Here is a 13401-nt window from a genome sequence, read left to right on the forward strand (position 1 = left end):
TTTACCTGACCTCCTCACCACCTGGATCTCTGTTTCTCTGTGTTTACCTTCTTTCGCACTGTAATTGTTTTGATCATAAACTGACTTCCCAGATATCCTGAATTCGTTCTTTTACTTTTGTTTTATTCTGAACTCTTCCCTCTGTTGATAAGAGTTCCAGGTGGTGCTGCCACATATGTCAATCCCTGGTTGTTGTCTGTGCTTGGTTCTCAGTCCAAAGAACTCCCTTTAGGATGTTTTTCAGAGCAGGGTTGGCTTTGACAAAATCCCTTAGCTTCTGTTTATCGTGGAATATTTGTAATGATACCTTGTATTTGATTGACAGCTTTGCTGGGTAGACAATTCTTTGTTGGCAGTTTTTTCTTTCTTTCTTTCTTTCTTTCAGGATTTTATATATGTCTCCCCATTGCCTTCTTGCCTGCATGATTTCTGCTGAAGGATCAGAGTTTAATCTGATTTGCTTATCTTTGTAAGTAACACTTCTCTTTTCCTGTTTTCAGGATTCTTTCCTAGCTTTGATTTTGGAGAGCTTGATTATGATATGTCTGGTGATTTTATTTTGGGGTCTATCCTTCCTGGGTTTCATTGAGCTTCTTGAATGCTTATCTTTTCATTTTTCAGGATATTAGGGAAATTTTCTTCCAGCAGCTTTTTAACTGTCTCCTCTGTGGAATTCTGTGATTCTTTTGTGTTCCAGACACCAGTAATTCTTAAATTATTCCTCTTCATGTTGTCCCATGTGAATCTTAAACTTTCTTCAGATTTTTTAAATCCTTTTTTCTGCTTGCTCTTCTATCATAGTAGTACTGAGAGATTTTTCTTCTAGTTTGCTAGTTCTGGTTTCCAGCTCTTCAATTCTACTCCTTTGCCCTTTCAGTGTATTGTCAATTTCTGTTATTTTATTATTATTTGGACCTCTTTTTGCTGGTTTTGAATTGTTTTCAATGCTGTATCTCTTTTATTTGATTGTTCCTGTAGCACTTTCTTGACTTCTTCCTTATTTTTCTCAAAATCTCTGTGGAGTGTTTGGAGGTACTTCAGTATCATTCTGCTGAATTCCTTCTCAGGCAGTTCCAAAGCCTGCCCTCCTTCCAAGGGAATTCTAGGTTTACCTCCAGCTCATTTGTATCAGTTACTCTATCTTGTTTCTGCACATGTGCTGAAATGGTTAGTTGTTTCTTGGGCATCTTCAATAATTAGATAAATATATGTTGTTTTATTATTGAGCTTTCTAATTGCCTTCAGGTAGATGTGATCCAGAGATGGGCTTCTCTTTTCACTTTTCTTATTACTCAACTCACAGTAACTCTAGCAGGTGTTTGCTTTCTATCTTGTGTATAGCAGCTGGTATTGGCTCTTGCCTGGATGGTGGGATTTTACAGGGTGTAACTGCAGCTTGGCTATATGTCCACAATAGCTATCTCTTCTTGGGTAATGTAGGGAGAGAAAGAGCCCCTTAAAAGTAAAAGGGAGACCAAAAACCAAAACAGCAACAGCCAAAAAACAGATTGGGTACTACAGTCTATAATCACACAAAAGAAAAGAAGAAGAAAGAAAAAAAAAATCTGTAGCAAAATATGAGTATGACTTTAACACCCTCTCTCGGCTTCTTGCATTCAAGGCCACCTGAGAAATTTCAAGATGCTGCTACTGCTCCTTATGACATAACTCAGGTTTTAATTTTTGGCCTGTTTCCTATTTAGTCTGTTTCTCTCCCACTCCACATCCCCCGTTTAGAACTCTTTTTTAGTGATTAAACAGTTCAGGGCTGGCTGTAGCCATTTTGGGAGACCATTCGGTTTTAAGTCGTGCCTTTCCCCTTCTTAGATACCGTGTGCATGTGTACTAGAGCCCTCTGGGGGCTGGGGAGGGGGTGTCCATGTCCATTTGCTCAGGCACCCCCTCTAGTCACCAGAGTGGAGGTGTGCAGACAGCGAGAGACCAACGAACAGAGGAGGAAAAAAAAAAAAAAAAGAATGTCCACACCTTTATCTCCAAGGATCAGTCAGACCTCTGCAGTGGGAGTGGTCCTCTGATCCTTCACCCACTCCATCACACCCAAGAGGGCTGCTCCAGAAGCCAGCTGATAGCCACAGATCAGATAGCACCACCTTCTTGCTTCTCCAAATTCCACTGGCTGTAAGCCTTCATACTTTCTAAATATTCCTTTATATGTAGTTCAGAGTAATGGGACCATCCCCTGAATCTGCTTCATCCAGTATTCTGTGTTATTGTTGGCGAAGGTCTGCACCACCCTTCTCCCTAATCCGCCATCAAACGCTGCCTCAAACTTGTAATACTTTTAGAATCTGATAATTTTAATGTCTTTTTTTTCTTTCTCTTTTATGAAAGCTAATTTCAGAGTGTTATATGTGGGTTCTTCTTTATGTCTGCCTATGGGGCATATTCCAACTACTCCCCTTGAAATGCACCCTCTTGACAATTAAGGGAACAGGTGACAAGCCAAGATCCTTCCCTATGCCCAGCTCTGGAGCAAAAATCCATCTGTTTCCATTCTGTGGAGCCACCTGACCCCAATCAATTTTGGGTGGCCCTGCCCTCACATTCACCCTCAACCCTCAACTGGCAGGTCGCCGCAGGAAAGAGAACAGAGCCAGCTCACAGTTACACAAATTTAATCCCTGGTCTCTGGTTCCCAATTCCATAGCCCTTATGGCCACACTGCCCTCCTGCTGGTCATCCAGGGCCCCACAAGGATGCTGAAGTAGGACCCCATCTCCTAGGGGCATTCCTTCCCTACCCTAGCTTCTGTTGAAATTGGACATGTGACCTTGGTCTAACTGGGCTCTGCCTTCATTTAGCAGAGGGTGCAGAGGGAGAACAGGAAGAGGAAGAGAGAAGGGGCCAGATCAGGGACTCATGTGGGCCTGCTGTAGCAGCCAGTAGAGGAGGGGGAGCCAGGAGGAGGCACGGGGGCCTGAGAGGGCCCCACCAAGCTGCTTTCTGATCCATCTGCTGTATTTGGTGACACGGATGTACACGCCTGGATTCTGAACTTTGGCACAGGCTTTTTCCCAGGATAGCACACCAGCCAGAATCCATTTGTTCCCGACTTCACAGGCCAGTGGTCCCCCAGAGTCTCCCTAGACAAAGAGAGAGAAGTGAAGGGGACTGTAGGTCCAACTGGTCCAGAACTCACTCTCTTGAGTTCTGCTTGGAAGATTCTCTCACTCCTAGAGCCTCCGATTGGAGGATTCACTAAATAGGGGGTCTTCCTTCAGTTCCTCAGCTGGGAGTCCCATCCCAGACACTGACCAGTAATTTCCACCCCAGAATATCAGCCAAAATCATAATCATAGGGGGAAGGAGGTGAAGCAAAGCACTGTCTGGTGGTGATGAGAAAGAGGAAGGCCAAGAGGTACCTTCCCTAGGGAACTGCCTCCCACCCAGAAGTCACACCCAACAGAAGGAGACTTGCCAGAACCTCCCAGGAACTCACATAACACAAGTTTTTCTCATAATTGGTGGCACAGACCATGTCCTTCATGACAAGGGGGATGAGACGGGGAAAGAGGGACTTCTTGTGGTAAATCTTGTCACACTTCTTATTGTCCATGATAAAGACCTCGGCCTCCTGCAACTCTGGGGTCAATGTGGAGTTGGCTGTGGAGGAGCCCCAGCAAGGGTAAGTAACAATTCCATAGTCTTACCCATCCCTGACTTTTTCCAGTCTTTTGCTCACCTCCAACCTCAAGATCTGGCCAAACCACATCTTTTCACACTCCATACTTCAATTGATGCCTTTCCCCTGCAGTGTGGATCAGTTCCAGCAAGCCCCTCACCCTCTAAAGTTGTGTCTTGGGAGCCCCTTCTCTGAGAAGCTATCACTTCAGAATCAAGTAGGCTGTGAAACAAGTGCCAAAGCAGCCACTTACAAGTAGAGCCCTCAGCCATGTGTTGCTCCTCTCCAGTGTCTGAGCTTTGCACTGGCTGTTCTCCCTGCCATCTGATTAGCCCTGGCTTCTCCTTCAGTCATCTCAGGCAGCCACTCTACCCAGAACTCATCCTAGATTCCTCCTGATTGATTTAAGATCACCCAACTTGGAGCTCTGGTAGCGCAGTGGTTACGAATCGGGCTGCAAACCTTAAGGTCAGCGGTTCGAAACTACCAGCTGCTCCGCGGGCGAAAGATGAGGCTTTCTACTCCCTTAAAGATTTACACCCTCAGAAACCCTGTACAGGGTCGCTATGGGTCTGAACCGACTCGATGGCACTTAACAACAACAACAACTAGGTCTTGGCCCCTCTTCTTGCCAGTGTGCTCTCCCAACTGCAACTCTCTTGCAAGCTCCTTGCAGTCAGGGCATGTATTCTCAATGCCAAGTTTGTAAGCGAAGGGGTGAGTAAATTATGAATCTCTGTCTCTGAGTTTCTAAACAAGGCACTTGTTAGGCATTGCTGCGCCTGACTGAGGTGTCTCTGGAAGAGGCAAATGCTGTGCTCATCTCAAGAATAAGGTGTCCACATCAAGCACATAGGTATAAACTGTGGCAACAGTTCCCATGTGAGGAACAGCCCTAACACACCTAGTGAACCAGGGGCGGGAGGTCTCAGCCACAGACTTCCCAAGTGGCAGGGTCCCTAGAAGGAAAAAAGTGCACTTTCTGTGTAACCACGCCCCCCACTCCATTCCCATTGCTCTCACCTATGAAACGCTGCTTTATCTGGCCCCAGCCAGTCACCCAGCACTGAGTCCCGACCTTCAGGTGGAACTTGGGCTCCGGGAGGCAGATGGGTTGCACATACTCACTTAGGGTGGCAGGAGTGTGGAGTTGGAGAAGGGCAACATCACCCATAATGAAGGTCCGACCCCAGTACTTGGGGTGCAAAATGATGTCCTTCACAGGGATCAAGAGGACCCTGTTGGAGTTCACAGGCTGCAGCTTGGCTGTACCGAGCATCACTGAGTACTCTTTGGAACTACAGGAGACACAGAGACTTGGAAGATGTCAGCTTCCCAAACAAGCATGTGTTCCTGCTTCACCTGAAAAACTCTCTCCCTTAGCAGAAACCCTGCCCCATCTGTTCTGCTCAGCATCTTGCCTAACGTGGCCTGGGTACCTCAGAGTCAGAGATATGCCTGTCTCCTCATTCATGGCTCAGATTGACTCAAGCTGGCTTGGACTGTTATGTGTGCAGGCATGTTCATGTGGGTGCACAAAGATATTCTTACATGGGGAAGTCAGAGATATACTGGGTTTTTCTCATTGCATGGCTTAGAACACAGTCTTTGTTGCTAGGGGCTCCTGCTCAGCATAGTCTCTGATCCCTGTAAGATCCTGAAAGTGTCTTTCATGTTCCAAAACGTCCTCCTCCCTTCCTCTCACTTCCCATAGTTTCCCAGAGGGTCTCTGAGTCCTGGACACATGGGCCACACTCACCTTTGGATGCAGTGGGCAGCAGTCACCACCCACCTGGGGTCAATGAGAGCTCCTCCACACACGTGTTCATTGTTCAGTCTCAGGCTCACCTCCCAGGGCCAGTGGCGGTGTACTCCCACGTTGTCCAACCACCAGGGTTTGCCACAAACTTCAGGAACAAGTGTGCCAGAGAGACGTAGTGGCCACATAGAGGAGGATGAGAAAGAGTGAGACTAAGATGCCCCCAGGGCTGATCTGCACAAGACTAAACTCAGGGACCTGCTCTCATTTGAAGAGGGTAGGCTGAGGGAAAGGAGGGGCAATGGCTTTTCCAAAGGCACTGAGCTAGACAGAAACTGACAAAGGCAGAGACAAACAGATAACAAGAGAGAGGGGGTCCTACTGACATACACGCGAGCAATCAACAAAGGGGTCTAGGCTGCACATTGTGACTGCAGGTGATAGATGGGAGGAATGATGCTTCTTAAAAATGTTTAATTAAAATTTTTTTTTTACTTTTAAAAATCAGTATTTCTCTACACCAGCACAGCCAACTAGAAAATATTTTCAAAATAAGAAAGCAAGGAAGAAGCAGAGAAGGGGCTCCAAGAGCAAGAAATGCATTTCCTTTTGTCTGAGGGTAAGTCCTTCATGCTCCTGCAAATCCACAGTGCTTATTGCACCGCTGAGATGCAAAAGGCCTCCCTCCATCTGCCACTGCCTCAGAGTCAGAAAAGCTCTTGTTTTCTATAACAGAGGCCTCTACACAGACCATTCCAGAAAGAGCCCCAGCATGGAGCCCACAGAAGCCCACTGAATCCCCCAACTCACAGGTCACACACTCTTAGGTTGCACATATTTCTAACCATCAAGTTGTGTGATCCAATTTCCCAGAGACCATCAGATTGGAAGCGGTAAACAAGGGGTAGTGAGAGGGTGGCTGAAGCTTACACATTGATAGGAACAAGAAGAATCTGAAAGTGACATGAGTGAAAATACAAGTCAGAAGCACAGATTCAAACCAACTTTCAGTAAGTGGGATAGATAAAGAAATGATATCAGCTACTTCTCCTCCTCATAGATGGGCTTGCAGTGAGTTCTACGAAACTTTCATGAGACAATTAAATTCTTTGTCATATAAATTAATCTGGTATATTGGGAAAAGAAAAAAAACAAAGAGGAAAGTTGCCCAACTCATTTGAGATTATTATAATTTTCACACCAAAATCATATTAAGATAATATGCCAGAAAAGAGCAAGTATTATTGCCCATTTCACCGTGAATGAACATGGATGCAAAAATTCAAAATAAAAGATTACCTGACACTGATTTTAGAAATACAGTGCATTTGTTAGGATTTTATAGATTACCCCAGGAGCTTGAGAGTGATCCTCCACTGAGAGAGTATTCCACATAGAAACAGGTTAAAGGAGAAATAATATCATGCATACATTGTTCTCTGTAGATATACCGAAAAGACATTTGAAAAATTCAACAAATAAATTCAACGCTTATGACTTAAAAAACAAAGCAGAACAAAACTCTTAGCAAACTAGGAATGGAAGGAAAATCCTTAGCTTTATAACTATATGCCGAAAAACCTTGCAAGCATCCTATAACATTAAAGAATAGGCGAAATGAATCTATACTGTCAGAAGCTAGGAACAACATGACTTTGCAGGAGTAAAGCAGAAGTAATTGAGAGGGCATGAAGGACCGCCAAGGAGTTCTGGTAGTGCAGTGGCTAAGCACTTGGCTGTCCAGTCACTTTCCAAGAGAAAGACGTGGCAGTCTGCTTCTGTAAAGATGGCAACCTTGGAAACCCTATGGGGCAGTTGTACTCTGTCCTGTGGGGTCATCGTGAGTTGGAACCAACTTGATGGCCAGTGACCTAGAGAGCATTTTTCTAGCGCTGCTATCTTTCTATTTCTTGACCTGAGTGGTCGCTGCACAGTGTGTTCATTGGATTGATTCCTTGATCTGGACACTTAAAGTCTGTGCACTTTTATATACACACACACACACACACACATATATTCCTGGTGTGGCACTGTGCGTTAATGTGCTGCACTGCAAAGTCATTTGAACGGAAAGGTCGACAGTTCAAGCTTACCAGGCACTCCTTGGAAGCCCTATAAAGGGTCGCTATGAGTCAGAACCAACTCATAGCACTTAACAACAGCATATACACATACATATAATACTCCAATAAATCAATATACTTTTAAAATCAACATTTCTCTACACCAGCACAGTCAACTAGAAAATATATTCAAAATAAGATACATTCGCAGTGGCAAAAATTTTAAGGTATTCAGGCAATAAATTAAAATTTTTAATAAAGGACACCAACAGTTATCAGCATAAATAGACATTCCTTGCTCTTAAAAAGAATATTTCACAAGTAATTTTTCCCAAAATTCATTTCCCAATAGTTGTGTTGTTAAGTACCATCGAGTAATTTCTGAATTCTAGTGACCCTGTACAGGGTTTCTGAGGCTGTACATCTTCGTGGAAGCAGAAAGCCTTATCTTGCTCCCATAGTGCTGCTGGTGGGCTCGAACCATTGAACTTGTGGTTCACAGTCTAGTGCTTATCACATAGAGCCACCATGTTCCCCTTCCAATAGCTAAAGTGTGGTTTTGGTTTTTATCTTTTAGAAACTTAATAGACTTATTCTAACAGTGAAATAGAAAAATAAAGGTCCATGAGGAGCTCAGTCTTTGAAAAAACATAACAAGGAACATACACATTTCCTAGCAGATATTAAGATAAACATCAAAGCTATAAGAGTAAAAACAGAGTGGCACTGATATCAGGACACAAAAATAGACCAATGGAAATCAGAGCTTGAGGTCGTTCCATGTAGCATAGGAACCTAATATAAATAAGGAATCCTATTGTGGTGCTGTAGGATAGGCACTGGACTGCTAACCACATGTCATCAGTTCAAACCCACTAGTCGCTCCTCAGAAACCTTACACAGGGTTGCTGTGAGTCGGAACCAACTCAACAGCACTTAAAAACAACAATATAAATAAAAGAGCCACTAAAATCAGTGTAAAACTAGCTCATCATAAAAGAAATGAAAAGAAACTGGATTATTTTCTATAGCACTTTAAGAACTAAATGTGAACAGTAGAACTATGAAGTTAACAGTCGACCATGCCATGGTGTGGGAATGGATTTCTTAAACATCTCAAAACATAAGCCCTGAAACTGATTAACTTGATCAATGTGCAGAAAGGTAATCAAGTTAACTAGTTTTATGACCCCTCGAACAAAGTTAAGATAAATGACAGATGGGGGAGACAGAATTTACAATATCTACAATCAATAAAAGGCTTTTATTAGGAATATACAAGGAATGCTAGGAAATCAACCAGAATCAGGAAGAGTAATAGACAGTATGCAAAGGTAAAGGTAAGCAGTTAATGAGAAGAGGAAACTCAGAGGCCAATACCACACTGACAGATGCTCAAACTCTTTATTAATCAGAAAAATTCCAATTAAATTAGGATGTCATTTTTTTTAAACTAATTGTAAAAAAAAAAAAACAAACCACAATGTAAAAGTTAGATCATGCCAAGGGTTGGCAGGAATGTGGCACTTAATTCACTGCTGATAAGAGTATAGATGGCTGATCAGATTGAAATGTGGACAGTAGATAAAAGTATGGTTGTTGTTGGGTGCCAACTCGTAGCAACCTCATGTGACCAAATAGAGCTGTCCCATAGGATTTTCTTGGCTATAGCCTTTAGAGAAGTAGATCACCATATCTTTCTCCCACAGAGCAGCTGGGTGGGTTTGAACTACCAACCTTTCCATTAGAAGCTGACTGCTTAACAATCTGTGCTATCAGGGCTCCTAAAAGTATGATATCATTGTTAATTTATGAAGTTAATAACTGTACTGTGATTGTGTATGAGACTATTTTTAGAAAATACACATTGAAGCATTAAAGGATAAAGACTCATACAGTATGCTACCCTCAAATGATGCTAAATCAAATTATATGTGTGTGTGTTGTGGAAATTAAAACTAATTTCCAAGTAAAAAGCTTTTAAAATTAGGGCTGAATAAAAAGAGTAGGAAACAGAAAGAGCTATAAAGCATATACCACTTACACAAATTAAAATACACACAAAACAAGAACATACATTTCTACAAGAACACACACAAAGATCCTCACTGAACATATAAGAAAAGCTGAGGGAGGATGTGAGTGGGCACAGACATAAGCAGGGATCACTAACTTAACCAATTAATCAAATAATAAATCAGGGTGGAGTTTTGGCAGAACCATTGACATGGAGACCCATGAATCCAGGATCAGAAACAACTCAACTTTCCACCCCTGAGATATAAAGAAAAGAACAGGAAACAGGAGGTAGGCTCTGTAGACCCAGCCACAAGACCCAAGGAGCTCCATGTATGGAACAAACAGTTAAGAACCCAAAAGGTTTTAATGTAGAAAAGGGTCTGTCAGCTTCCTGGACACGTGATTTCAAGAGGGGCCTCGCAGCCTGATAGAAAAAAGTCCAGCTACTCTTTTTTTGGCACTGTTGGGTCTTTATGTTCTGGGAGCTACAGGCTGGTTTTTAGACAGCTAGCCTTATAGATTGAGTAACTGTTTTCTACAGGCCCAGAAACACTATTTATATGGTCCCTTTCAGAATAAATGTGCCCCAATCTAGGCCCAGGACCTGGGGATTTACATGCAGCAGGGACTTATCCAACCCACCTGGCATGTTTTTGTCCTCTTTGTAACCTGGAGAAGAGAAGGGGACAGAGATGAAGTAAGAAGCAGTGACAGGGAGGAGATGCATTTTTCTTTCATACATTCACAAAATAAGTTTTCTGAGCTCTGACTTTTTTCCCAACCTGGAGTCCAAGGCTGGAGAGAGAGTTGTATCAGACAGCGCCTACCTGTGAAAATGACGTTGTTCAGTTGGGGAGAGAGAAGTGAGCACGCAATCACCTGAATGAAATCAGTTTAGGTTGGGGCCATAAATGTCATGTGTACCTGGAAGTGGTGGACAGGAAAGACTCCGGGAGAAGCGATTATTTGACCAGGACTTTAAGTTGAGAAGGTAAAACAAAAATGAACTGTAATAATGACATTCTTTGCAGAAGAAAAACTATGGTGTATGTTGAAGATTCCAGAGGACATGATCTATGACGGCAAGGGATGATGCCAGGGGAGGAAAGTCAAGAGTCAACCATAAAGAGCTTTGAAAGCTAGACTAAGGAGCCCGGACAGATCTTTGGGAGGACAGAATCCAATAGAGGTATGATTTGGTCAGATCTGTATTATGAAGAAAGCATGGAGAATAGAAAGAGGTAAGATTGGGGACAGTGAGATCCAAACGGAGACATTATAGAACCCAGACAAGAAATTGTTGTTGTTGTTAAGTACCGTGGAGTCAGTTCCGACTCATAGTGACCCTGCACAGGGTTTCTGAGGCTGTAAATCTTTACAGGAGCAGAATGCCTCATCTTTCTCCTGCGGAACCTCTGGTAGTTTTGAACTACTGACCTTGAGGTTGACAGTCCAACTCCTAACCACTACACTACCAGAGCTCCTAGGCAAGAAATTAGGAAGTCTGAAATAAGGAAGCGGCAGTGAGATGGACAGGGTAAGTTGGATGTGGGATTTGGGGAAAGAGGGGTGTCTAGGATAACACTCTAGTTTCTGGTTTTGGAGAAGAGGGGATACCATCCATTAAGTTAGAGAACAGAGTAAGAGAAGTCAGTCTGTAAGAAGATGAGGGCTTAGATTCGAACACCAGAATTTGAGACGCTGCTAGGTCATTCAGGTGGAGCTGTCCAACAGGTAGCTGCACAGTGACACACAGGATTTTGTGAGGCACCATCATATAGACGGCAGATCAATGCCCAGGGTTAGTGAACTCAGCAAGGAAGCAGTGAAGAGGGAAGGAACAAGGGAACCCAGGCAGTGCCGTGGGGAGCACCAAACACCCAGAGTAGTCTGGGAGGGGTAGGTAGTAAAGTGGGAGTTATCCTTAAGGGTATGGTGCTATAGAATCAGTAGTGGGCTGCATACCATAAAGTTGCCTGTTCAAACCCACCAGCTGCTCCTTGAAAACCCTATACAGGGTTGCTATGAGTCAGAACTGATTCAACAGCCCTTAACAACAACATTAACAACAAAGGACCAGAAGAAATGAAAAAGGATTGAGTGGCAGAAAGGTTTAAGTATGAAGTAAGGAAGCATCTGTGTGATGTGAAAACTGATTATTTTGAGAAGATTGGCTGTCAAAGGTGAAGAGACAATGAGGAGAGAATAAAGATCTCTGAGGGGGAGAAAGATTAAGGGAACAAGGGAAGGGAAGGTTCGAAGTCAAGAGCACTGGTTAGTAGACTAACCTTGAGGCACACCTCTTGTATCCCAAAACAAGCGTGAGGATGACATTGAATCAGTCAGGTCTGGAGCCCTACCTCCCATCTCCAGTGGGTTGGGGTTAGTCAAGGGAGGCAGTTTTCTGAGTGAAGGAAGAAACTCTTAGTGAGGCACACTTGGTTTGGAATAAAGAAAAGGTGACTTTGGAAACATTTGTTTATGTGGATGAATGACAGAAGAATAGATGGTCTGGCTCAGAGCAGGGTGAGGCTGCTGACCATGAATTTGCCTGGCCCAGAACCAATGATCAAATGAGGTCTGTCGAGGAGACCTTCGCGAACCTACGGTGAAGAGGTAGCGCGTGAGAGGCCTGAGGGTGCTGTGGAGAGGCACTATGTCCAGACTGACGGGGCAAGGACCGCCTAGGAGAAAATGCAGAGGTCCTCTGGCCTGCTGGTCCCCAGGAAGCTGAAGGGTAGTGTAGAGCGAGAGAGGAGGTGGGAAGAGAGCACCGAAGTTTAAGATCCCTGGAATCACCCAGGCGTAGCCCTGTGAGAGAGGTGACTGGGAGTTGGGGATGGGGGCACAGAGACCCTGACAGCTAGAAGGACAGCCGTGACCTGGGGCCAGTCTCCTGTCTTAATGCCACCCTGTGCTGGAGGAGGAGCAGCGAAGGGGAGGGGAGACGGATCTGGAGGTGGAAAAAGGAGTCTGGGGACGGGATGAAGGCGGAAGCAGGCGGCGCCCACCTCACCCAGGTTCAGTGGCAGCAGCAACAGTAGGAGCAGGAGATGACGGTTCAGAATCAAGAGACTTGAGGGTCCAGTGCAGTAATAGGATGGCAGGGCAGCCATGAGGCCCTGGAAATGCCAGCTGGAGAAACAGAATTCCGGGTTCCGGCAGGTGACGGTGTGTTAGACACGTGACCACACGCTGGACACGTGATAGTACGCCAAGCACGTGATTAAGCCCCTGGAGTTATGAACCTCCTGTAAGACGTTCCCTTGCACCCCCAGTGTAGATGCACTGTGGGTGGACAGTCTCTGCCATACAAGACCTTCTGGGTTACTTAATCTTAGAAACCCCTTCCTCAGGCTTTAGTGGTGACACCCAGGGACGCCTCAAGTTGTGTTGAAGCATGTGGAGTGTGGAGATTTAGGATACTAACTGAATAAATACTTAGAAAGTTGCTTATGTGTTTCACATCTCTGCTCATCTGGGTAATGGGGTTGTGTATAGCGTACTCTGATAAGAACTCATTTCCTATTTAGCTAAGGAAGGGTCATGGTTCTTATTAAATACTATAGACAGACTAGCGGCTCCATCTGCTCAAAAGTGAATTTTAGCCAGTTGGTTCCTGCTGCCTGTGCTCCTGTGGTTGGTAGATGGATGGATGGATGGATGGATGGATGGATGGATGGATGGATGGATGGATGGATGAATGGATAAATGAGTGGATGGAAGGATGGATAGATAGATAGCTGCCAATGATTTATCTCTGGCTTGTGGTGACTTGATATACAACAGACAAAATGTTGTTCTGTTCTGCATCATCCTCAAGATTCCAGGCTTGTTGGAATCCATCACTGTGGCTTCCCTGCCAGTCCATCTTCCCTACTCCCTCCCTTGCTCTTTCTGGTCCTCTATTTCACTCA

At 44.3% G+C, this 13401-nt stretch overlaps 2 protein-coding genes across 2 annotated transcripts in view; one reads left to right on the forward strand and one right to left on the reverse strand.

Moving 5' to 3' along the window:
• Positions 1-2870: 2870 nt before the first annotated feature.
• Positions 2871-12600, reverse strand: LOC102814090 (serine protease 45-like). Its single transcript, XM_006868843.1, has 8 exons — positions 12496-12600; positions 12092-12295; positions 10312-10363; positions 10127-10153; positions 5403-5550; positions 4667-4941; positions 3461-3624; positions 2871-3104 (listed from the first exon to the last, which is right to left on the reverse strand). Exons 1-8 carry the CDS (start codon positions 12598-12600, stop codon positions 2871-2873), a joined length of 1209 nt encoding a protein of 402 aa, XP_006868905.1.
• LOC102814474 (serine protease 46-like) overlaps positions 12599-13401 on the forward strand; it is a 31173-nt gene continuing 30370 nt past the window's right edge. The window contains exon 1 of the mRNA XM_006868844.1: positions 12599-12659. Within this exon, the coding sequence (XP_006868906.1) occupies positions 12599-12659 (61 nt within the window). The remainder of the gene's footprint in view (positions 12660-13401) is intronic.

Source organism: Chrysochloris asiatica, unplaced genomic scaffold (assembly GCF_000296735.1).
Source record: "Chrysochloris asiatica unplaced genomic scaffold, ChrAsi1.0 scaffold00124, whole genome shotgun sequence".
Classification (NCBI taxonomy): Eukaryota; Metazoa; Chordata; class Mammalia; order Afrosoricida; family Chrysochloridae; genus Chrysochloris; species Chrysochloris asiatica.